Here is a 26,271-nt window from a genome sequence, read left to right on the forward strand (position 1 = left end):
TTTAGGGCATCGATTGACCTCCTATACACATCTGTATGCAGACAAATTAAACAACTTAGAATAAATGAAGAAAAATTTTGGAAAACTTTGTATGAAATCACAAAGGACTCAAAAAACAAAACAATTCTAAGGAAGAATAAAGAATGAGATATTATACTGCATGACCCCAAATCATAATATAAAGCAGTAGAAATTAAAACAATAGATACTGGACCAAAAAATAGTCACATGGACGAGTGGAGTAAAACAAAGTCTAGAAATAACCTATACATATATGGACAAAATATTTAATCTGTGACAAAATAATCAAGACTGTACAACTGGGAAAGAAAAGCCGCTTCCACAAGTGGTTATGAGAAAACTAGAAAATCACATGCAAAGAATGACTTCACTAATATCCTATACAAAATCCAACTCAAAATGGATTAAAGATTTGAATATTAGATTCACAAACAAAATTTACATAACATAAAGTACGGATGACACATTTTAGGACCTTAATCTCAGAAATGTGCTTGAATACTCAGTTCCAAAAAAAAAAACTAGCAACTGGAAGAATTTTGCATTTCATAAATCTGACAAGGAAGTGATATATAAAATAACATAAGGAATTATGACGTGGTAACAAAAAATGGCAAGCAGCCACATCTTTTTTTTTCTAATGTGCAAAAGACATAAATATATTCTTCTCCAAAAGAGACATATGGATGGCTAATAGAAAAAATTGCTCAGAATCACTTATTACGGAATCACTTATGAGCAAGTCAAACCAACAAATATAAGCAAGGATGTGGGGGAAAGGAATTAATACACATTGTTGTAGAAAACAAAAACTGATGCAGCCTCTGTGGAAAATGGTATGGAGAATTCCTTAAAAAACTGAAAATATCACATACAAAGGAGCACCTCTTAGATTTACAACAGACCTACCTGAGGAGACCCTCCAAGCCCGAAGACAGTGGTTGGATATAGTGAAAAAACTCAGCAAACTGAATGTCTTACCAAGAATACTCTACCCGGCTGAACTTTCACTCAAACTCGAAGGAATGAAACACTCTTTCATGGATAAATAACAGCTCAGGAACGTCATAGACTCAAAACCAAACTTAAAAGAAGGAATAAAGGGGCTACTGTAAGACAAGAAAAACCCCCACTAGCATAACAAACCCCTAAAGAAAGATGGCACAAAACCCCATGACAATAATCTCTCTCACTGTCAGTGGTCTAAAGTCATCAATTAAGAGACACGAGTGGCAAACAAAATGGATTAGAAACTAAACCCAACATTTTGCTGCCTACAAGAAACACATGTGAAAAGTCAACAAACTTTTCCAGGTATCTTTTAAAAGTCAACAGACTCAAAGTCAAAGGATGGAAAACAATCCTGCAAGCAAACAGCTCCCTCAAAAAAACTTGGATTTCAGGTTGAAAAATATTAGATGGGACAGCGAAAGCCATTTTTTTTTATTAATCAAGGGATATATACAGCAGGAAGAAATTACATTCCTAAACATGTATGCACCTAGTGAGGGACCAGCTAAATACTTAAAACAACTGCTAACATATTTTAAGGAGGACATTACTAGCAACACAATAGTAGTTGGAGACTTCAGCACCACCTTATTGCCTCTAGATAGATCAACAAGATTAAAACTCAGCAAGGAAACACTGGCTTTGAAGGAAGAAATAGAAGAGAGAGGGCTAATAGATCTATACAGGGCAATACATCCCAAAAAGAATACACATTTTTTTCCAGTGCACATGGAACATTTTCCAAAATAAAATAGACCACATGCTGGGTCACAAAACATACCTCAATAGAATCGGGAAGATAGAAATTGTATCAACTATCTTTACAGACCAGATGCACTGAAGATAGAATTTAATCACACACAGACACAGAGAATCAAATTAAACACCCGGAAATTAAACAACTCAGTATTGAACAATGAGTGGGTCAGGAAGGAAATCAAGGAAGAAATCAAAAGATACCTGGAAACAAATGAGAATGAAGACACGAGCTACCAAAACTTAGGGGACGCAGCTAAAGCCGTATTAAGGGGAAAATTTATAGCACTGCAAGCATTTCTCAGGAAGGAAGAAGGGGCACACATAAGTAACTTGACTCCACATTTCAAGATATTAGAAAAGGGCCAACAAAAGGACCCCAAATCAGGCAAAAGGAAAGAAATAACAAAACTTAGAGCAGAAATTAATGACATAGAAACCAGAATACAATCCAAAAGATCAGTGATACCGAGCTGGTTCTTTGAGAAATAAGCAAAATCGTAAACCACTAGCAAGACTCACAGAGAGAGAGAGAGAGAGAGAGAGAGAGAGAGAGAGAGAGAGAGAGAGAATCCTAATAAACCAAATCAGAAATGAAAAGGGGGACATCACAACAGAAAACAAAGAAATTCAAAAGATCATCAGAGACTACTTTGAAAGTCTCTCTGCCACGAAACAAGAGAATCTAAAAGAAATGGATAAATTCCTGGATTGCTATACTCTCCCAAGACTGAACCAAGAAGGTATGGAATACCTTAATAGACCTATCACTATCAAGGAAATTGAAACTGTAATCAAAAGTTTTCCCAAAAACAAAAGCCCAGGTCCAAATGGATTCACTAGCAAATTCTTCCAAACATTTAAAGAGGACCTATTGCCAGTTCTTCTCAAGATTTTCCAAGAAATTGAAGAAATAGAAACTCTCCCAAACAGTTTCTATGAGGCGCATATCTCCCTAATACCAAAAGCAAACAAAGACACCACTAAGAAAGGAAACTACAAGGCTGGTATTCCTGATGAACACAGATGCAGAGATCGTCAACAAAATATTAGCAATAGAATCCAACAACTCATCAAAAAGATCATACACCACAACCAAGTGGGATTCATTCCGGGGATGCAAGGATTGTTTAACATTTATAAATCATTCAACATAATCCAGTCCATCATATCAACAAAAGATAAAAACCATATGATTATATCAATAGATGCAGAGTAAGTTTTTGACAAGATCCAGCACCCATTAATGATGAAAACTCTCACCAAAATGGGTATAGAAGGGACTTTTCTCAATATGGTCAAAGCCATCTACTACAAGCCTATGGCAAGCATTATCCTCAATGGGGGAAAACTAAGAGCCTTCCCTCTAAGATCAGGGACAAGACAAGGATGCCCACTCTCACCACTTCTGTTCAATATAGTACTGGAAGTACTTGCAGTAGTGATTAGGCAAGAAGAAGATATTAAGGGCATCCAGGTAGGAAAGGAAGAAATCAAGCTCTTACTATTCCCAGATGATATGATACTATATTTAGAGAAACCTAAAGCTTCTACCAAGAAACTCCTAAAACTATAGACTTGTAAACTCGCAAGCTATAAAATCAATACCCAAAAGTCTATGGCTTTCCTATATGCAAATAATGAGAGGACAGCGACATGAAAAAATCAGTCCCATTCACAATCATGCCTCAGAAAATCAAGTACCTCGGAATCAGCTTAACTAAGGAGGTAAAGGACATATACAAAGAAAATTACAAAACGCTACTTTGTGAAATAAAAGAGGACATGAGGAAATGGAAAGATATCCCCTGTTCATGGATTGGGAGAATTAACATAGTCAGAATGGCAATACTCCCCAAAGCATTATACAGATTCAATGTGATCCCTATAAGGATACTCATTAAATTCTTCAAAGAAATTGATCAAACACTCCTGAAACTTGTATGGAACAACAAACTCCTACGGATAGCTAAAGCAATTATTGGGGAAAAGAAGATGGGAGGCATAACCTTCCCCAACCTCAAACTATTACAAAGCGGTAATAATTAAAAAAAGCATGGTAATGGAACAAAGGCAGAGCCGCAGACCAATGGAAAAGAGTTGAATAACCTGACACACACCTTCAAATATATGATCATCTAATCTTTGATAAGGGAGCAAGAAATGTGAAGTGGAGCAAGGAAAGCCTCTGTAACAAATGGTGCTGGCAAAACTGGATGGCTACATGCAAAAAAATGGGCTCAGACCTCTACCTAACACCATGTAGAAAAGTCAGATCAAAATGGATTAAAGACCTCAACTTCGGACCAGAATCCATCAGCTACATTTTGGAAACAGAGATAAACAAGCGGGACTATCTTAAACTAAAAAGCTTCTTTACCTCAAAAGATACAGTGACCAAAATACAAAGACAATCTACAGAATGGGAAAGGATATTCACCCAATACCCATCTGATAAGGGGTTGATATTAAGGATATACTAGGCACTGGTTGAACTTTATAAGAAGAAAACATCCAACCCCATCAGAAAATGGGGCGATGAAATGAACAGAAACTTTCTCAAAGAAGAAATCCAAATGGCCAAAAGACCCACGGAAAAATGCTCTCAATCACTAATCATCAGGGAGATGCAGATGAAAATAACAATGAGATATCATCTCACACCACAGAGATTGGCCCACAACCAAAAGAACAGAAACTATCGGTGTTGGTGTGGATTTGGGCAGAAAGGGACCCTCCTTCACTGCTGGTGGGAATGCCAACTGGTTCATCCCTTTTGGAAAACAGTTTGGACGTTTCTCAAAAAATTAGAAATTGAGCTTCCATTTGACCCAGCAATACCACTTCTGGGAATGTATCCTGGAGATGCAAAAAAGTGTAGTAGAAATGATATCTGCACTTGTATGTTCATTGCAACACTGTTTACAGTAGCCAGAATCTGGGAAAAACAGTGCCCGAGAAAGATGACTGGTAAAGAAACTTTGGTAGATCCACACAATGGAATACTATGCAGCTGTTTAAAAAGATGAAGTCATGAAATTTGCATATGAGTGGATCAACATTGAAAGCATCGTGTTAAGTGAAATGACTCAGAAAGAGAGGGAGAGACATAGAAGGACTGCACTCATTTGTGGAATATAAAGTAGTAAATGGGAGACTTACCCAACAATAGTAGAGATGAGTACTAGAAGGATTGCTCCATGGCTTGGTAGCCGGCCTCTCATGCTGGGGGCAAAGGCAGCTCAGATAGAGAAGGGACCACCAAGTAATTGGTGCTTGGAGGGCTCGCTCGGGATGGGAGATTTGAGTTGAAAGTAGACTATAGACCGAACATGATGGCCACTCAATACCTATATTGTAAGCCACAACACCCAAAAGGAGAGAGAGAGCAAAAGGGAATGCCATACCACAGATACGGGGTGGGGTGGGGGTGGGGATACTGGGATCATTGGTGGTGGAGAATGGGCACTGGTGGAGGGATGGGTACTCGATCACTAAATGACTGAAATGTAAGCACGAAAGTTTGTAAGTTGTAACTGTACCTCACAGTTATTCATTAAAAAAAACAACTGAAAATGGAATTACCATATGATCCAGCAGTATCATTCCATGTCATATATGATGGATATAAGAACAATTTAAAAGGCTATTTGATTTGGCTTTATGTTCATAGCTTTATTATTCACAATAGTCAAAACATAGAACTAACTTAAATGCCCCCAGCAGATAAATAGATGACTGGAAAAAGAAGTTAGTACATAGCTCAGGGCTCAGTGGCACTGTCTTACATGTATGGTGACTTGATTTTGACCCATCCACCAGGTATGGCCCAGATCACATGTAGCTAAGCATTGAATCATCTGACTTGGTTGAGTATCACTGGGAGTGGCCCTGAGACGCTCCTGGGCACTGCTTAGAGGTCTGCTACCCCTTAAGAAGTAAATTGATTTTATTTAGTGGAATTAAATAGAAAGGCCTTTTAATTTGAACACTCAGTATTACAAACGAATAATTATATCAATATGTTATCACTGCATAACTAAAGATTTTGTTAAATGTATAATGTTATTTACAGATGAAACTGTAAAACCAATAAAAAATCCCATTATAAAATTGTCATGCTTTTGAAGTAAAATCATTGCTGACTATGTAAATTTCTATAGTTTAATGTTTCATTTCAGAGTGAAAGTTTGGGGGTCAGACTACTTCAGTTTTAATTTTGACTTTACTGCTTCCATTTATGCCTATGGACAAGTTGTATAGCTGTTTCATTTTTGTTCCTTTGTTTTGTTTTGTTTTGGGTTAGCTTTTTTGGGTTTGATTTGGGGACCATATCAAGCAGTGCCTGAGGTCTACTCCTGGCTTGTGCCTAGGGGTTACTCTCTTGGTTCTTAGGGTGCCATATTAGTGCCAGGGATCAAACCCAGGTCACCTGCATACAAAACATTTGCTCCAGTCTATTGAGCTGTCTAACCCTTGTGTGTTTGGGGGCCACACCTAGTTGTGCTTAAGGGGCTACTCTTGGGGACTGAAGCAGTATTACAGCACGTAGGGTGCTTGCTTGCCTTGCACGCATTGGAGCTGGGTTCAATTCCTCAAATCCTAATGGTCCTCCCTTCCAGGAGTGACTTCTGTGTGCAGAGCAACATCTATAGTGTTTCCAGACAGCTATTACTGTCTACTCTGGCAAAACTTATTTTGAGCTCAGTGATCCTGTGTTTAAATATCATGTTGTGAATTCTCCAGTTTGAGTTAATAGTACATTGAAATTTGATTTGATATTGAGCTCAATCTTTTTCTTTTTCTTTTTTGACATTAACTTTCTTATCTGCCTCTAAGAGAAAACTGAATACCTATTTTATTTTACAGTGAGAAATGTAGATATTATTTGGACTAGATTACTTAAGGTTTTTAAAGGTTTTTTTTAAGTTTTTAAAGTTTTTTTAGTACTGTTGTTGTGGATGTGAATGTGATGACGTCTATTTTACGTTTCTTTCCTGTGGTGGGGGGTATTCCTAGTGGTAATCAGGGTTTACCCCTGTCTTGGTGTTCAGGAATCACTTTTGGCAAGGCTCTGGGACTATATGTGGTGCTAGGGATTGAACTGGGTCATCCACTTATAAGGCAAGAACCTTACCTCTGTACTAACTCTCCAGCCCCCCCAACCCCCTAAATACAGTGTTTTATTTTGAGGTTAGTAAGTTATTGCAAATTTTACTAGAGCAAAGGGTTTATGATAGGGAATAATGAGAAATTAAACTAGGAAGATAGCTTGGGGCTGTTTCTTAAAGGACTTGGCATACTAACTTGAAAAAATCTAAGATAATAATTAAGAACCAAGAGATCTAAATAGTTGAACTTATATCTCGAGGCTAGGAAATGCCTAATGCGGCTAGAAAATGATTGCTAGAAATCATGAAGCTAGAAAATATCATTGCTTGAAATCTTGAGGCTAAAAAATGCCTAGTGAGGCTAGAAAATATGATTGAGTACTTCATAGGTGTTTCCACCTCAATTAAGGAGATAAACCTAATTCAGAGATAAGGTAAAAGTAGCAGTGAGGATATCAAGCTCTTTTGGGAGGACATGGGTGTTAGAAAAGATAATGGAGACAGCGTGGGAAATTCTCAGTATTTTTAAGAGTGACGAGGCAAGTCAGTCTGATGAAAGATAGAATTGAAGTTAGGGGTTTATGGTAGAAAAGGTCTGGAAGAGTTACAAGGCTATTCCAATAGCCATCCAGAGTTGACTTTGCTGGAGAGAGGGACCTCTCGCAGATTATTAAACTGAGTGATAACAAGGAAATTAAATGCATTATGTTGCCCAGAACTGGAAAAAGGGCAAAAAATCTGGGGTAAAAAGTTCCTAATAGTTTCCTAAGAACTTCGTTGAAATCTTAGATGAATAAGAATGCAAGCAAAGTCTAAAAAGGGGCGGTTAAACACTTAGATGAAGATAGAGGAAAGTCTGTATAGGAATAAGAAGTTTGGAGAAAATAAAAATTGTGGTTAGTTTTTTGAGAGTCTGAGATACTGGGACTGAAGCTTGTCTAATGTTGAATTCCAGGGCTAATGCCAGTAGTTGACTAAAGTGGAAATGAACTAGAAAATATTGTTCTGGGAAAATAGAGAGTCTCTAAGGCCAAATTGTTGGTAGATTAATTTATGGAGGGATTGGCAAGAGATAGAATGAAGAGATAGACTATGAATCTCTTAGAGAAGGAACATACAAGGGTTTAGTGAGTCAAAGGCTTGAACTTAAGGTGAACAGGAAGTAGTTAAGTCAGGGCGTAGGGATGAAAATGTAGAAAGGACAATTAAGTGCGAGGTCATTTTGAACTTCTAGTATTAAAAACTTTAGACCCAACTCCAACATTTACAGTAACTATGTGTAAATTATTTAACCTTGCTAAAGCATTGATTTCTTCATCTGTGCATACAAGGTTAAAATTGCTTCTACTTCATAGGATTATTGTGAGACTTAAATTACATAGTGTATATAAAGTGTAGTATAGAATCTAAACAATATATTAAGACACTACTGTGTCGATGGCATTGACATGTACAGAACTTACGTAGAGTATGCCCTAAGTGCAGCATAGGATAACTCTCACTTGTGGCCAGTGTCATTCCTGACACTAAAAAAGTAATGTCAATAGTCCTTCATATTTTTCACCTTTAAGTGCTAGGCAGGATTATACTGAAGCATTAGTTAGGAATTATTATCATCACAAAAATGTGTCTTCCAGTATGTTGTTCCATTGAATTAAGGTAAATTTTTCTTCATCCAGTAAGACCAATTGAATGGACTAATAGATTTATACTTCATCAAAATAAATGTGGGAAAGTTCGTAGAGTTGTATTTCTAGAGCTGACACTGGTAATGCCAGGAATCAGAACTATAAAGGGCAGAGCAGTAACCTGAAAGCTGTAGGTGACCTATAGGAAGGAAAGTTTAGCTATAGAAAAGGAAATTGATAGCTATGGAAAACATAAACACAATAACTTAATCCCAAGAGTTAAAACAAGGGGGTGAATAGGACCTAAGAAGAAGTGACTACCTTTTCAGAAACTAAGGTGCCCTTCAGGTGGCTCATGAAACCTTAGTTCTAGGAAAATATAACTTTGGAAATGAAAAAAATTACTCTTAAGTTCTAAATTAATTATCCCACTTCCTAAGTGTTTTGTCAAATAAAATATGTGCCATAGTAGGTCACTTTGCCTTATGAGAGTTTGCTCTCTACCTCTCTTACTGCTTTTCCTTGCTGTTTTTGATAGGTTAATGGCCAAGATCTAAAGAACCTCCTGCACCGGGAAGCTGTAGACCTCTTTCGAAATGCAGGCTATGCCGTTTCCCTAAAAGTGCAGCACAGGGTAAGTGTCATGTGGGCAGCAACCTGATACCAGGCTTTGAACCAATCTAGAAAATAAACCCTCTGGTATAATCAGCATTGACTTTGACGTTATTTTTTGATGCTATGGGTGCTGTGGAGCATCAAAGTAAAGTATCTTAAAGATTTGTGAAGATTGATGGGAGGCAAGTACTCAACCAAGAGTTACTTTTCAGCAGGGAAAAAAATGTATGTCTACACTTGAACATCCTGATTAAAAAATTTTTTTTAATTTGTATTTTTGGGTTTGGGGGCCACACTTAGCAGTGCTAAAGGGCAGCCAACACTGTCACATGCAAGGCAAGTTGTCTTCCCATACTCTCTCTCCTGCCCTTCTTATTTATAAAATGCTTAATTGTGAATGGTGAGTTTTTTGACACCAGCTATTTGCTTTTTTACCTATCACTACCCTGAGTGCTTTTATTACCTACTTTGTGACCTTGATTAGACTCTAGGAAGGCCTAGGAGAGCTCCAGGAAAAAGGAAATATAATTCAGAATTTAGTCAAGGCAGTGCTTATCCCTGTATCAATCACTTAGTTCTTGATATTTTATAATTTGAATTATGGGAAGAAAAGTCTGGGTACACATAGTTCTCCCATAGTGCAAATGGTTTTGGAGTATATTCAGGCAATCTTCATTATATCTTTAAAATAACTTCCTCTTGCACTGGAGAGAGATCATACAAGGGTTAAGGCTCTTGCTTTACACATGAACTACTGAATTTCAGATACTCCATGGTCCCCTGAACACCACCAGATGTCATTCTTGAACCCAGAGCCAGTGTTCAGGAAAACCTGAACTGCTGGATGTGAACCACTCCTTACCCTCAGCAAAAAAATAGTTACTCCCTCTTACATTAATGACTCAGCTTGTCAGTGAGACTTCAGAGATAAAGAGAGTTGAAAAGGAGATAGTGGGGTGTGGGGGGGCTAGGGGTGTTGGGGGACGGGGTGGAGCTATACTGTGATTCTTGGTGGTGGAATATGTGCACTGGTGAAGGGATGGGTGTTTGAGCATTGTATAACTGAGACTTAAACCTGAAAACTTTGTAACTTTCCACATGGTGACTCAAAAAAAAAAAATTTAAAAAAAAAAGAAAAGGAGATAGTAAAAATTGTAGAAAGAGCAAGGCATGAAAGATTCCCGAAGAAACAGCCAGAGTTACAAACAGAATCTGGGTATGTTAGAGTAGAAAACGAGTCCATAGGAGACAACCTTGAGTGCTCAGTTGCTTCTGCCTTGACTCTTATTGATAAATTGATATCAATTGAGATCATTGATAAATTGAGAATTAATAAAAATATCAATTTTACTAAAAATATTAGGTTAACTTAATACAATTCCAATGAAAACACCAGTGATAGGTTTTAAGGAAAAAACCAAAAAGACTTTGAGTTTTTTGTTTTTTGGGGATTTGGGGCACACACCTGATGTTGCTTGGGGGCTGCTCCTGGCTCTGTGCTTCGGCTGTATTTAAGGGAACACAACTGTGGTGCTTAGGGGAACATGAGGTACCTGGGCTCTATGCATGTCTTGTGTGTGTATGTCTCAGGCCCCAGAGGTTTGTATAGAATTACAAGACACTACATAGCTAATGCAGTCCTGAGAGGGAAAAAAAATGTCTCAGGCCCCAGAGGTTTGTATAGAATTACAAGACACTACATAGCTAATGCAGTCCTGAGAGGGGAAAAAAAATGCTATCTGACCTCAAATTATACTACAAAGCAACAATAACTAAAGCATTGGGTTGGAAATCAACACTGATCAATGGAATAGAATTGAAGTCCAGTGATAAACCCACATGTTTGTTGATGGCTAATCAGTGTCAAACGATCCAGTACCACACAATAAAGATACACCAGGGAAAGATAACCTTTTCAGAAAACGGTGTTGGTAAAACTGGACAGCTATGTGCAAAAGAATGAAATTGGACCACTTTTTATCCCATATACAAAAATTAATACTTGATAGATTAAAGACCTGGTGTAAGAACCCAAAATAAGCTACATAGAAGATGGCATCGCTCTTGAGAGAAATTTGGGGTGGGGTGTGGGAGGGGGAGAAATTGACTGTCACAGCAAGGGAAACAAAAGCACATTTCAAAGAGAGGGTCTACATTAAATTGAAAACTTTGTTACAGCAAATGAGAATTTAAATAGAACAGAAAGTAACCCACCAAATGAGAAAAGATAGTTGGGTATTATATATTCAAGAAGAGATTAATACTCAAGGCATTTTGAAAACCCACACAACTTAACAGCAATAATAAACAGAATCCAGTGGAAAGAATCATCAGTAGCCTTGAATAGGTACTTCTCCAATGAGGACAGATAGATGGCTGACAGGCTTATGCAGAGATGCACATCATCACTGATTATTAGGAAGTGCAAATCAAAAGCCTAATGAGATAACATCTCACACTTTAGAGAACTGATGACCACAAAAAGAACAACTAGGGAGATATACTTAAGGAATAGCTCTTAAGTACAGTGGGTAGGTTGTTTTTGACTTGCACACTGCTGACCCAGGTTCCATCTTAGACATCCTATATGCCAGGAATAATTCCTGAGTTCAGAGCCAGGAGTAACTGCTGAGCATCACCAGGTGTGGCAAACCCTCCTACCCTCACCGACACTCCACAAAAAATAAAAAAATTGAACAACTAGAAGTATTGATAATATGGGGAGAAAAAGAACTCTTGGGCTGGAGAGATAGTACAGTGCTAGGACACTTGCCTTGCATGCTGTCAGCATGTGTTCAGTCCCTGGCACCACATATGGTCTCATGATTATTGATAGGAATGACCTCTGAGCACAGAGCCAGGAATAGCCCTTAAGCGTAACTGAGTGTGTGTCCCACCCCACCCTCCCCAGATCCCCAGAACACAAACACACGAGAGAGAGAGAGAGAGAGAGAGAGAGAGAGAGAGAGAGAGAGAGAGAGAGAGAGAGAGAGAGAGAGAGAGAGAGAGAGAGAGAGAGAAAGGAAGGAAGGAAGGAAGGAAGGAAGGAAGAAAGGGCATACATAGATAGCTTGACTTCACAGCTCAAGATCTTGGAAAGGGACCAGCAAAAGGAACCCAAACCAGATTGAAGGAAAGAAGTAATAAAACGTAGAGCAGAAATTAATGACATGGAAACCCAAAAACAATCCGAAAGATCAATGAAACAAAGAGCTGGTTCTTTGAGAAAATAAATAAAATAAATAAGATTGATAAACCACTAGCAAGACACTCACAAAGAAAGAGAGAGAACCCTAATATGAAAAGGGGGACATCACAACAGAAACCAACAAAATTCAAAACATCATCAGAGACTACTTTGAAAGTCTGTATGCTACGAAACAAGAGAACCTAAAAGGCCATTCACAATTGTGCCCCAGAAAATCAAGTACCTCGGAATCAGCCTAACTAAAGAAGTTAAGGATCTCTACAAAGAAAACTACAAAACTCTACTCCATGAAATAAAAGAAGACACGAGGAAATGGAAACATATTCCCTGCTCATGGATAGGAAAACTTAACATTGTCAAAATGGCAATACTCCCTAAAGCACTATACAGATTCAATGCGATCCCTATAAGGATACCCGTGAAATTCTTCAAAGAAATTGATCAAGCAGTCCTGAAATTTATATGGAACAACAGACGCCCACGAATAGCTAAAGCAATTCTTGGGAAGAAGATGATGGGAGGCATTACCCTCCCAACCTTAAACTCTACTACAACGTGGTAACAATTAGAACAGCATAGTACTGGAACAAAGGCAGATCTGCAGACCAATGGAACAGGGTGGAATATCCTTTCACACATGTCTGAACATCTAATCTTTGATAAGGGAGCAATAAATGTGAAGTGGAGCAAGGAACGCCTCTTTAGCAAATGGTGCTAGCATAACTGGTCAAGCACATGCAAAAGAATGGGCTTAGACCTCAATATAACACCACGCACAAAAGTCAGATCAAAATGGATTAAAGACCTCAACATCAGACCACAATCCATAAGGTACATTGAAGACAAGGTTGGAAAAACCCTCCACAATATCATGGAGGGTTCTTCAAAGATGACACACAACTAAGCAATTAAATAGAAACAGAGATAAACAAATGGGACTATATTAAACTAAAAAGCTTCTGCACCACAAAAGACACAGTGACCAGAATACAAAGGCAATCTACAGAATGGGAAAGGATATTCACCTAATATCCATCTGACAAGGGGTTGATATCAAGGGTATATAAGTCACTGGTTGAACTTTACAAGAAGAAAACACCCAGCCCCATCAGAAAATGGGGCGAAGAAATGAACTTTCTCAAGGGAGAAATACAAATGACCAAAAGGCATATAAAAAAGTGCTCTTCATCACTAATCATCAGGGCGATGCAGATCAAAACAACTATGAGATACCACCTAACACCACAGAGACTGGCATACATCCAAAAGAACAAAAGCAACCACTGTTGGCGTGGATGTGGGGAGAAAGGGACCCTCCTACACTGCTGGTGGGAATGCCGACTTGTTCAACCTTTTTGGAAAACAATGTGGTCGCTCCTCAAAAAACTAGAAATTGAGCTCCCATTTGACCCAGCAATACCACTTCTGGGAATATATAATGGAGAGGAAAAAAGGTATAGTCAAAATGACATCTGCACTTGTATGTTCATCGCAGCACTGTTTACAATAGCCAGAATTTGGAAAAAACCCGAGTGCCTGAGAAAGATGACTGGTTAAAGAAACTTTAGTACATCTTCACAATGTAATACTATGCAGCCATCAGTAAAGACGAAGCTATGAACTTTGCATATAAGTGGATCAATATGGAAAGTATCATGCTAAATTAAATGAGTCAGAAAGAGAGAGACAGACATAGAAGAATTGCACTCATCTGCGGAATATAAAACAACAGAATGGGAAACAAACACCCAAGAATAGCAGAAATAAGTAGCAGGTTTGCTTCTTGGCTTGGAAGCCGGCCTCGTGCTTCCAAGGGGAAAAGGCAGTTCAGATAGAGAAGGGAACACCAAGTAAAGTGTGGTGGGAGGACCCACTTGGGATGGGAGAGGTGTGCCCAAAGCAGACCTTCATTGCTAACCACAACACCCAGAAGGAGAGAGAGAACAAAAGGAAATGCCCTGCCACAGAGATGGGGTGGGGGGAGGAATGGGATAGGGGTTGGTGGGAGGGAGGCTGGTGTTGTCATCAGTGGAGGAGAATGGGCACTGGTGGAGGGATGGGTACTCAAGCAATGTATGACTGAAACACAAGCACAGAAATATGTAAATCTGTATCTGTACCCTCACGGTGATTCATGAAAAAAAAACTGAAAAAATGAAAAGAGAGAAGGAGAAGGGGGGAAAGAGAGGGGGAAAGAGAAAGAGAGAGGATCATAATTGGTGCTATCACTTTTGACAAATAGTATAGAACTTCCCATGCTATTTAAAGATAGAGCTACCCTGTGATCTAGTTTTTCTTTATTAAAAGAATACAGAGACATTTAACACAAAGATTATATTACCCCAGTAGGTGTTGTGGCATCATTTACAGTGCTAAAATATGGAAAAGAGCAAAATGCCATTGAGAAGATATCATGAAGATATATCATGATATATTTATATTTCTTTATATTTATATAAAGAATATATATATATTTATATTTGTAATATATCATGATATATTTATATAATTGAATACTATTCATCTATTTAAAAATGCAATTTGCAGCAAAGTGGAAGGAGCTCAAGGGGATTAGACAATGTAAAATATCAGAAAGAAAAAGACAAGATTTCATTTGTACATGCAGTATAGGCATATATAACTGATAAACAGATGAATAAAATTTAAAAATAAATCTCTCTTGAATTTTATCTGGGGCCAGTAATTTCAAATTTTCTTTTAGGACCAATAGATTTTTATCTCTTGTGTTTCCCTGATAGAGCTTGAGGGAGTCAGTTTGGGTACTGAAAGAGGTTATTTCATTTACCCTCAGAGGTCCCTTTTTGGACTTTGGCAGAGCAGGGTTTCTTTAGGCTAATTTTTGCCCCTAAGAAATGGTGACACAATGGGGCTGGAAAGATAGTACAGCAGGTAGGGCACTTGCCGTGCATGTGGCTGACTCGAGTTTGATCCCTGGCATCCCATATAGTCCCTGAGCCCACCAGAGGTGATTCCTGAGCACAGAGTCAGGAGTAACCTCTGAGCACCATCAAGTGTCGCCCCCAAACAAAAACAAACAAAAGAATGGGTGACACTGGTGTATCAACTCAAGACAGAGAATTCCTGCTAGATAGTGCTGTGGTTTACAGTATTCTAGAGACTGGACATAGATCCAGGTAATATTTCATCTAAAATCTAGACAGCAATACATAACATTTTTTCTTTCCTTTCAGTCACAGGTGCAGAATGGGCCAATAGGAAATCGAGGTGATGGAGAACCATCTGGGATTTCCATCTCCATGATGCTGTTGCCAGTGTTTGCCTTCACCGTGGTAGTAGCCTGGGTTTTCATGAAATATCGGCCACAACTTTGAAAAGCTTGCGTTCTTCCAGTGCTCTTGATGAAGATACAGTTCTCCTTTCATCCTCCCCTCCTGCCATTCTCATATCTCTCCCTCTCCCTCTTTCTGCAAAGCCAACACAAGATTTAAAGAGACTACCCCCCAGAACCTTACTGTTGAAGTTTTCCAAATCCTCACATTCTAGTGGGAGAGTAAAGACATTGTTTGAAGGAAAGCTGGAAAAAAGACTTGCTCAGAACAAATGAGGGGTTTTAGAGTTTACTAAAACCGCCAGTGGAAATTCAGCTACAACCCAAAGAAGGAAAGATCATTACCATTGTTGATAACTTTCTTCTTGACTGGCAGATCTCAGAGGCCAGCTGTGGTCTATAAGAGAGAATGTTTTCTTTTTAGTGCTCTTTCTTGAGAAGTTTTGTGGCCTTTATTTAATTTCAAACAACATGCTCGGATGGCTATATCAAAAGAATGAGGAAAGCACTTTTACTTTTTTTTTTTTTTTTAAAGAAAATATATGCACACATGCCTTACAGAGTTAAAAGAGCTACTTTGGTTTCTAGGTTTCTGATGTAAGTGATTAATCTCAGTTGAATTTTATATGTAGTGGGGATGAAAAAGTGATCCCTAAATGAGAATGCTCAATAAGAGTCATTAAAACGAAAAGAAAATTTAAGCAGTAAGTTAAAAATTTTGGTACAGTATTTCTTCTCAAAACAACTATGGCAAAATTGAGTTAAAATACCATTATCTAGTATTGGCAGATCAGTCTTTAAAAATAAAAAAATTTTACACTGTAACACTGCCCTCCCGTTGTTCATCAATTTGCTGGAGTGGGCACCAGTAACGTCTCCATTGTGAGACTTGTTACTGTTTTTGGCATATCAAATACGCCACGGGAGCTTGCCAGGCTCTGCCATGCAGGCGGAATACTCTCGGTAGCTTGCCAGGGACTCTGAGAGGGGCGGAGGAGTTGAACCAGGGTTGGCCACGTGCAAGGCAAATGCCCTACCCACTGTGCTATCGCTCTGTCTTACAATGCCAGTAACATTTTAAATAACATCACAATCTCTTTATTTTTATTTTTTGAAGTCTCTCAAGCAGCACTCAGTAGACCTTGGGGCCTCTCCCTGCAATTCTTGGGCAACCTGGTGATGCTCAGGTATTTCTTGGACTGCAACTGACTATGCTCAGAGGACCATGTGGTGCCTGGGGTTGAACTGGGGTGGACTACATGCAGGATGTGCACTTTAACCCTTATACTGTCTTTCCAGTCCCTCACAGATCTTTTTTTAAAAAGTTAGCTGGAGAGATTATGCTTAGAGCTATGGTAACTGTACTAAACAGCCCAGTGAAAAAATTCTAAAAGAAAGATATAATGCCTCTAAGGTGGCACCTGCACTCGGACTATCTCCTTTTTGGTTTATAGTACCAAGCAAAATCTTAAAGAAGGAGCTACTTCCTTGCAGGATGGATATGAAATAATCTCTGCTTCTGATTCAGTTGGGAGGGTTTAGATTGCTAATTGTTTTTGAAAAGCTCTAAACATGTTTCTGACTTTTATTTTTGATGGTGCCAGCATTTGAACCCAGACCTCACACAAGCAAGACAAGTACCACTGAAACACATCCCTGGCCCATGACTTTTTCATGAATAAGCCATTATTCAGGGAATGGGAAGATAGTCTTGTTTGTTCTAAGGAATTGAGTTGTTTGGTGCTTGTTTGATAGGGAAACCTTCAGACAAGAAGAGAGATGAATGGATATTAGGGAATATCAAGGATATTAATCATTCTGTCCATGTGAAATGTAGGGTTGATTTTTTTAAAACACTAAGGAAAATTGAGCAAAGGCTAATTTTCTGATTTTAAGAAAATTATTTCCATGTTTTAGGAATACTGGTCAAACTATTGGCTATCCTGATAGCAAAGGTATGAGGACTTTCCCTTGAGCAACCAGTATGACTGATCTAGTATCTTACAAAAATTGCTGGGACATTTTTATGAAGATTTACATTCTAAAGACTGTTCCTGCTGTGAAGAGAACACCTATACATACACATAAGAACATTGGGGCAATGCAAGTTGGTGTCAAATTTAGATTGTGGATCTAAAAGAGAACAGTTACTGAGAATTTGGGCACTGAAGACAGTTCTCTGGAGGAGAGTGACAAATTAGGATCTCTAAGAATCTCACCTAGTTAAGAGAATTCCTAAGTAGATGAGAAGCTGATAAGTACATCATCAAGTTAAGTAACAATTGAAAGCAGTAATAAAAGGAAATAATGCTTTTTTTAGAACCATAGTGTATCAGTAAGGATGTGCTGACAGTTATCACTTTTTTTTAAGACTGCAAAAAAAGGAAGTTGTCATATAATGACATCAGGCCACCAAAGCGGGGAGGCCTTTAAAAATAATTGAAGAAGAAATGCATGGACTGGAGAAATAATGGGCTGAGCACCTGGTTTGTATGTGGGAATGCCCAGGTTCAGTCCTGGTCCCTGAGCACTGCCAGGAATAACCTCCAAACACAAAACTGGGAGTAACCCCCTGAAAATGTCTAGGTAGCAAAAAATAAATGAATGAATAAACCCAGTTGAGGCTTTGCCTTGGGTCAGCTGTTCCTATGGAGTAACTTGTTTTAAACAATCTTTATAAGACTTGTGCCTTTAAACCTGCACTGTCAGACTTTTCGAAGTTTATTTAGACAGCTACACTGGTAGATTCCACCAAGTCACACTGAGAGTATTCCTGCTCTTACTTCAACTGGCCCCACTGCAAGGGCACAAGACTGGGTGCCCTCCCTGTCTGGAAGCATGGGCAGCAGCTTCTGCAGTGGGCCTGCTTACTTCATAGGAGTCACCTCAGGATTTGAACATTTACTTCTGAGAGAGGACCTTGACATTTATAAACCAGAAGGAAAGTTATTAAGTTTTTGTTATTATTTGTAAATAAAAAGAGCACCTATTCTATATCCCATCATTGATAAACATTTTTCTTTGGTTGGTAACAAGGATTCTGATGCACTTTAACAATTTAGATTTACTTTAGAATTAAATCGCATTGAGACATCAGTATATTGGAAATTCAGGTAGACTATTCAGTTACAATCTTATTTCTGATTTTTTAAAAACCTATGAATTACTAACCATAGGTGAGGTATTGAATCCACTTTAGAGCATTTAAAATTCATACTCTTTTGGGGCTGGAGTGATAGCACAGCGGGTAGGGCGTTTGCCTTGCATGTGGCCAACCCGGGTTCGATTCCCAGCATCCCATATGGTCCCCCAGCACTGCCAGGAGTAATTCCTGAGTGTAGAGCCAGGAGTAAGCCCTGTGCATCGCTGGGTGTGACCGGAAAAGCAAAAAAAAAAAAAAAATCATGCTCTTTTGAGATGAAATCTAATGGATTTTTATCGTTTTATAGTGTAGTTGTTACCTAAATTACTCAGTTTTCTCTTACTTTGAGGGGTGAGGGGTTGGGCCACACCCAGCAGCGCTTGGGAGCTACTCCCAACAAGGTATAGAGTATTAACTCAAGGCTTCCCATGTGCAAGACATACACTCCAGACCCTTGAGCTGCCTTCCCAGGCCCAACTCGCCAAGTTTTAGAAATTGTTTGAAATTATTTTTAAGACCACATATTTAAAATCCTTCTCTATATTTGTTATTCTCTATTGTACTTCCAATGATATTGCTTCATTGTCTTTTTTTGTCAAGTTCTAATCTGTGCTATTTAATATAGTCATGGCATCTAGCCATGTATAGTGGAAAAAGCAAATTAATTGTGTCTGCATTCAGTGTGGGATGATGTACAGAGCCCTGATTAGTATAGTATTTGTTCAAGCCTCACAACTCTGAACTCTATCATTACAGACACTAAAAAAAAGAAAACAAGTTACTTGCCCAAGGTTTCACTGGTGGGAATAGTAGAATCAGAGTTTTTAAACTTAGGAATTCAGGTACCACCATCAGTGATATGCCCTTACTGGCAGTGATTCTCTGAGGTTCTTGGACAAAGCTTCACTTCCTAAGAATTTATTAGAAAAGCAAATTCTTATTAACCCAAACCTTTGAAATTAAAGACTTGAGTAGAACACTAGGACATTCAGCAATATTTGTATTAATAATTCCTCCAAATGGCAAATTGATTCTAAAGTTACAGAGTCACTGCTCTGTGTGTGTGTGTGTGTGTGTGTGTGTGTGTGTGTGTGCGCGCGCGCATTTTTTTCAGATTCGAATCACTTGGAGAGCTTGTAAACTCTCTGATGTCCAACTGTGCCTACTTAGCATCTCTGGGGGTGGGATTTAAACAGCAGCAAAATTAAGGTCATCAAGCATTTCCAGTTTACAGTATCAGTGACCAAAATACCAAAACTGGCATTTAAACTTAGACACTATTTAAATAATTACATTATAGAGAAATTGCTCGAGTCAAAAACGAGTTCACTTGGGCCTATTTAGAGCTCTGCTCTCTGAGATTCTGCCATTAGTATAGATGGAGACTAAGAGGAGGAGGAGGCTCTGGCGTTTGATTTGCGCAAAGGACTGACCCACCTCCAGCAAGGTGTATTGGTGAGTGTTTGAATTTGTGCTTCCGTTGAATTAGAACCAAGTCATAGACGATTGGAATGAAACAGGAACCACAAATTCTAGGATCAGTCTATCTTAGATATTAGGAAATCAAGGTCTAGTTTGATCAGATTTTGGTGGGGGGGCTGAAATGTGGAGGCGGGGTCAGCCCATGCTGGTAGTGCTTGGGGACTACTCCAACTCTGTGTTCACACTTCACTTCTGCCAGTGCTCAGGGGACCATGTAAGTGCCAAGATTGAAACTTGGGCCTCCAAGCATGCAAAGCATGTGATTATCCCCTTTATCTCTTTCTCTGGTATAGTAATTAGATCATGAGATTCGAGACTTAGTCTATTACAGAAGTGCCCTTTTAATGTTTATATCTTGAATGTGTCCATCACATCAATGTAAAGCTTTTTACACAAAACTTTTTTTTTTTTAAATCTAAGTCCACTTCCAATTTCTCTAGGTCTTAAGTGAAGACCAGAAGAACTTATTGGCAGGCTGAAATAATAACTACAAGCATCATATTAGTTCGGTAGATTTGAACAGAATGATCTGGGAGATGGATCTGGTGTCAAATTCAAGCAGATGAGCTCTTAATAAGACTAATTTTAATAGTTCTAAACTAGGAAAATATTTGTGTTGGACTTTCTTCTTTGTATAAATAAGTTTTAAATATGCATTTAAAAAATGAAACAATATAAGGAACATTTAGGCTTAAAGTAAGTGCCGAAGTGGAGTTTGGAGTTTCTGTGGAACCAATAATTTTATTTAGTTCATTTTAGTTGAAATACATCTTTGGACAGATAAGTGTTTTTCCCTTATTCAGCAACTGAGTGCCTACTAAGCAATGTGCTGAAGCAAACAGACGTTTTAAACAAGATAGTCTTACTAAAATGAAATAGTGTATCATCTGACAATGGGCAGGGGATGATGACTGTGTGTTATCTGATGTTAAAGGTTTGTTTTTTTTTCTAACATCAAACCTAGAAGTTGAAGATTGAGTTTTGAAGTTCTCTACCTCTCACCTCTAATAGTTTGGGTTGGTTACTATCCTAGAGTAAGACACTTTGCTTTTTCTCTTTTTGCAAATTACTTTAAGGCCTGGACTCATCCTCCAAAAAGGCATTTGTGATCAAAAGAGAATTTCTTAAGGAATTCTGTTTTAATTAGAGCCAGGTTTTTAACTGCCATAGTCTTGCCAGATTTTATTTTTCATACACAACTACACAAAGCACTTCATCTCCTTACCTGAACTAATTCTGCAGTCACCTATAAGAACAAATCCCTTTGTAATCAACTACCTTACAACGAAGGCTGGATTCTGTTCCTAAATGTTTTATTTTTGTTGGACTTTCTTTTTGCTGGGGAAAGGGAAGAAAAAAGGTTCTAAAGTATATTTTTAAAGGTCAAGTCAATCATTAACTGACAACTGCTTAGAAAGAACTTTGTATTTACTGTAATCATTAAATTTATTGACCACTCATGGGAAAATGTGATGATTCCTTTTTTCCAGTTTTGCCGATTTGCAAGTGAAATGAGAATTGGATCTCATTTTAATTCTTTATCTGCAATGCTAATTTAAATATGACTTTCTCAGTATTAGATACTATGTACACTTTACCCTTCAGGCTATGTTAGTTCTTACAAGGTTATTTTTCTTATGAACGTAATTTTATTTTACTTCCCTTCTACTTTGATCCTCATGTCACATTGCATGCCTGGATAAAAAAACAGATTCTTAGATGAAATAAATGCCCTCTGGCAACTAAGAAGACAGAGGCATAAAGCCTGTATTTCAGGGAATATTGTAGATTAAATATATTAATAAAACCATTGAAATAGATGATATACTCTTCCTCAGCTTTGCTTTTGATACCATATACAATAGGAGAAATAATACTAATTTATGTCTAACTCAGTATTTGCAGTTAATAAAAATGTATTTATCAATGAATTGTTTTGGTTTTTCTTGGGTTGGCCCACACCCAGCAGTGCTCAGGGAATACTCCCAGCAAAGTTCGGGGAATCATGTAATGTTGGGGATCTAATCTGGACCTCCTGCATGCAAAATGTTTGTTCCAACCTGTTGAGGCATTTCCCTGGTCTGTCAATGAACCTTTTGTTTGTTTTTGAGCCTCACCTGGAGGTGCTCTGGGCTTATTCTTGACAGCTCAGGGATCACTCCTGGTGGGGCTTACGGGTTTATATGCAATCCTGGGGACCAGATGTGCTACATGCTAGGCAAGTGCCCTGTCAATGAATCTTGACAGTATTTTTTCCCACCTTATTTTGGAGCTTGTTGAATAAATACTTGTTTTTGCTGCCAGTTTCTGAGAGTAATACCTCAGAGAAAGGAGGAAGAGGAAAAAAATTTAAATGATCAATTTGAGACGTTTTATTCAAGAAATTAAAGGAGCATTATTGTATACTGCTAATAATAATTGTTGAGCACATTTTATTTTAGTTATAGTCTTATTTTAGTTGTTTAAATATAAGCCCTTTATGTTGTGGTCATTAAAGGCACTTGCCCTTCTTGAGGCTAAGCAAGATTAGGATCCCCAGCACTGTATGTGGTCTCTTGTGGGCTGCTGGGTGTGGCCCCAGTGCCTCACCCCGTCTCACAACTTCTCTGTAAAATAAGTGTTCTCATTTCACAGGTAATAAAAGCTACGCATATATTGTGTAATTTGGCCAATACAGCTATGAAGTGCCAGAGTGGGAATTTAAACTCAGTCTAGCTCTAGAACCTTCATACATAACCATGACATTAAACTGTCTCCTTTCTATGGTGCTAAACACTACACTGGGCATTGGGCACATGACCCTTTGCATAATATGCAAACATTTTCACAATCCTGCAGTGTAGTGTCAGTAATCTTGTGTGTGGGGGGGGGCGGGGTTAGGGCGAGGGGGGAGGGGTTTTTATGTCTGACCCAGACAAGAATGTTTTGAGCACTATCTCAAATAGTGCCAATATTGATAAAGTAGATCTAAAAAGTTCCTATCACAATTATTGTTTTGTAAATGTGTGGGGTGGTGGATGTTGACTAAACATGATCATTTTACAGTACATACTTTAAATCATGTCATATGTATTTCTCTAACAATTCTCTAATACAGTGTTAAATGTCTGTCACAATAAAATAAGTTTAAAAATTTTAAATTGTGTTACTTGATTTTGAATTACTTTAGGAAGTAGATTTCTATTTGAGTTTTCAAATTCTACTTTTATTGGTCACGCACTGTGTTTTCATTACGGGAAACTACAATATTTTATTTCAAAAATGTCTTGGGTTTTGGGCCACACCCTACAGTATTCAGGGATTACTGCTGACTCTGCTCAGGGGTCACTCCTGCCATACTCAGGGGCCATATACAATGCCGAATTGAACCAGGTTGGCTGCATACAAAACAAAGGCCTTAAGTTTTGTACTATCTTTCCAGCCCTAATATTTGATTTTTCAATGAGTGGTAGACAGTGAGTATTATGCAACTACTTAAAGCACAGGGAGGAGATGTTTTTAAACTTTATCAAGATAAAAGTACTTGCTCTGAATTCAAGTCCTTAATTTCTAGTATAAGTTTTTCTGCAGCTTTATTATTTAGTTGGCATTTGGACCATACCTAGCAGTGCCCAGGGGTTACTCCTAGTTCTGTGTTTATGGATTACTCCTGGGAGTACTCAGGGAACCATATGTGATGCCTGGGATTAAACCAGGATCAGTCAAATGCAAGGAAAGTGCCTTAATAGCTGTGCTATATAGTACTGCAGAGTTTCTTTCTTTTTAACAAACTAATAGGTAAAATGCTGTTTCACTATTGACATATCATAAAAGCACATACCCATCTACCTGATAAAAGAAAACCTAGTTAACTATTTAAAAATTTTACATACAGGTTTTACTCCCATGCCAACTAGAAGATGTTTATTCGCTCTACTAAAATTTTCTTATTATGTATTTGATCTAATGAAATTTGTTGTCTTCTAAGAAGTTATATACTTTAAGATAATTCAGCTATGAATTCTGAGTTTATTAATCTGTACAGAAGAGATTTCTGGCACTTCTGTGCAAAAGTTACCTTTGATTTCTCTCCATAGTGTTCCAGGGAATTAATAATCAGTAATGAGGGATTCTTCACTATCTAGTAGGGTATGGGAGATTCTTACCAGTTTTTCAATTGGCTTTTCATTTGTTAAGTTCTAGATTGTTGTTTAAGGCATGGAACTTATGGAAGATGGAAGACAAACGTATTCTTATTCATTCTATATCTTATACACCATAAAAAGTAATAAGACAAATATAGGAATGATTCTACAACTGGGATATTAATGAGTATAATTATGAGGAAAGAAATAGTATTAACAGAAACCGTTGATTCCTTATCTGAATAAAGACAAGAACTTATTTTTTCAAAGAGATTTATTTTTTAACGAATCACTGTGAGATACAGACTTACAAACATTGTGATTATGTTGCAGTCATACAATGATCCCATCCCTCCACCAGTGCCCATTATCCACCACCAGTAATCCCAGTGTCCCTCCCCCCCTCCCCCTGCTTCTGTGGCAGGCACATTTCCTCTTTCTCCTTTTGGGTGTTAGGGTTTGCAATAAAGGTACTAAGTGGCCATCATGTTTGGTCCAGTCTACTTTCAGCACATATCTCCCATCCTGAGTGAGCCCTCCAAGCATCAGTTACTTAGTGTTCCCTTCTCTGTCTCAGCTGCCTTTTTCCCCAGCATGTGAGGCTGGCTTCCAAGCCGTGGAGCAATCCTCCTGATCCTTATCTCCGCTATTCTTGGGTGTTATTCTCCCATTTTGTTACTTTATATTCAACAAATGAGCAGTCATTCCATGTCTCCCTCTCTCTGACTCATTTCATTTAACATGGTACTCTCCATGTCGATCCACTTATATGCAAATTTCATTTAATCTTTTCTAACAGCTGCATAGTATTCCATTGTGTAGATGTACCAGCAAAGACAATAACTTAATTTTAACTGATTAGACTGAACTGGAACTTGGGGAGCCAGTTCTTTTTCTTTTTTTTCTCTTTTGCTTTTTGGGTCATATGCGGCGATGCACAGGGGTTACTCTTGACTTTCACTCAGGAATTACCCCTGGTAGTGCTCAGGAGACCATATGGGATGCTGGGAATCAAACTCGGGTCGGCTGCGTGCAAGGCAAATGCCCTACCTGCTGTGCTATGGCTCCAGCCCTGGGAGCTAGTTCTTAACCACTCTAATTATAGTCATAGGTATTATGTGGAAGAGAAGGAGTACTTTAAATGCTCTGTGATAAGTATTGACTCCAAAGTGAAAGCTGAGTTTAGCAGTGATTTTCTCAGTGCAATCTTTAGAACACCAGGAGCGTTACATGGAATTCATTAGAAAAGGCATTTTTCAGGCCTTGTGTCAGACCTACTAAAGCAGAAACTTTGGCAGTCTACCCAACAATATTTTGCTAAGATTGCCAGGTTATTGTGTGTAGACTTCAGCTTGAGAATCACTGAAGGAGTGAAAAAATGGGAAAAGGTTATAAAATTTAAGGCTTACAGGATTGAGGAGGACAAAATTTCCAAGTTGGGCTTCAGATGTTCATAAAGTCACAGAAGGAGGAAACTTGAAAAAAGAAAAGCATTATCAAATGCTACAGGAAGTTCAGTTCTAGATAGGGTCCATTTACACAGCTTCACCTTTGTAATGAATCTGGAGTCATGCTCTTCCAAATTTGATAAGGTTTTGGGGGAAATCAAATTAGATATTTTATGTCAATTACAGACTGGATTGATAGCACAGTGGGTAGGGCATTTGCCTTGCACAACGCCAACCCGGGTTTGATTCCTCCGTCCCTCTCAGAGAGTCCGGCAAGCTACTGAGAGTATCCCATCCACATGGCAGAGCCTGGCAAGCTACCCGTGGCATATTTGATATGCCAAAACCAGTAACAATAAGTCTCACAATGGAGATGTTACTGGTGCCCGCTCAAGCAAATCGATGAACAATGGGA

General features: G+C 38.3%; 1 protein-coding gene across 1 annotated transcript in view; it reads left to right on the forward strand.

Moving 5' to 3' along the window:
* The window catches only part of SYNJ2BP (synaptojanin 2 binding protein), a 49,065-nt gene extending 25,936 nt beyond the window's left edge, over positions 1-23,129 (forward strand). Inside the window, exons 3-4 of the mRNA XM_004612313.2 lie at positions 9,066-9,161; positions 15,563-23,129. Of these exons, the coding sequence (XP_004612370.1) occupies positions 9,066-9,161; positions 15,563-15,703 (237 nt within the window). The 3' untranslated portion in view covers positions 15,704-23,129. The remainder of the gene's footprint in view (positions 1-9,065; positions 9,162-15,562) is intronic.
* The last annotated feature ends 3,142 nt before the right edge of the window (positions 23,130-26,271 follow it).

Source organism: Sorex araneus, chromosome 3 (genome assembly GCF_027595985.1).
Source record: "Sorex araneus isolate mSorAra2 chromosome 3, mSorAra2.pri, whole genome shotgun sequence".
Taxonomy (NCBI): domain Eukaryota; kingdom Metazoa; phylum Chordata; class Mammalia; order Eulipotyphla; family Soricidae; genus Sorex; species Sorex araneus.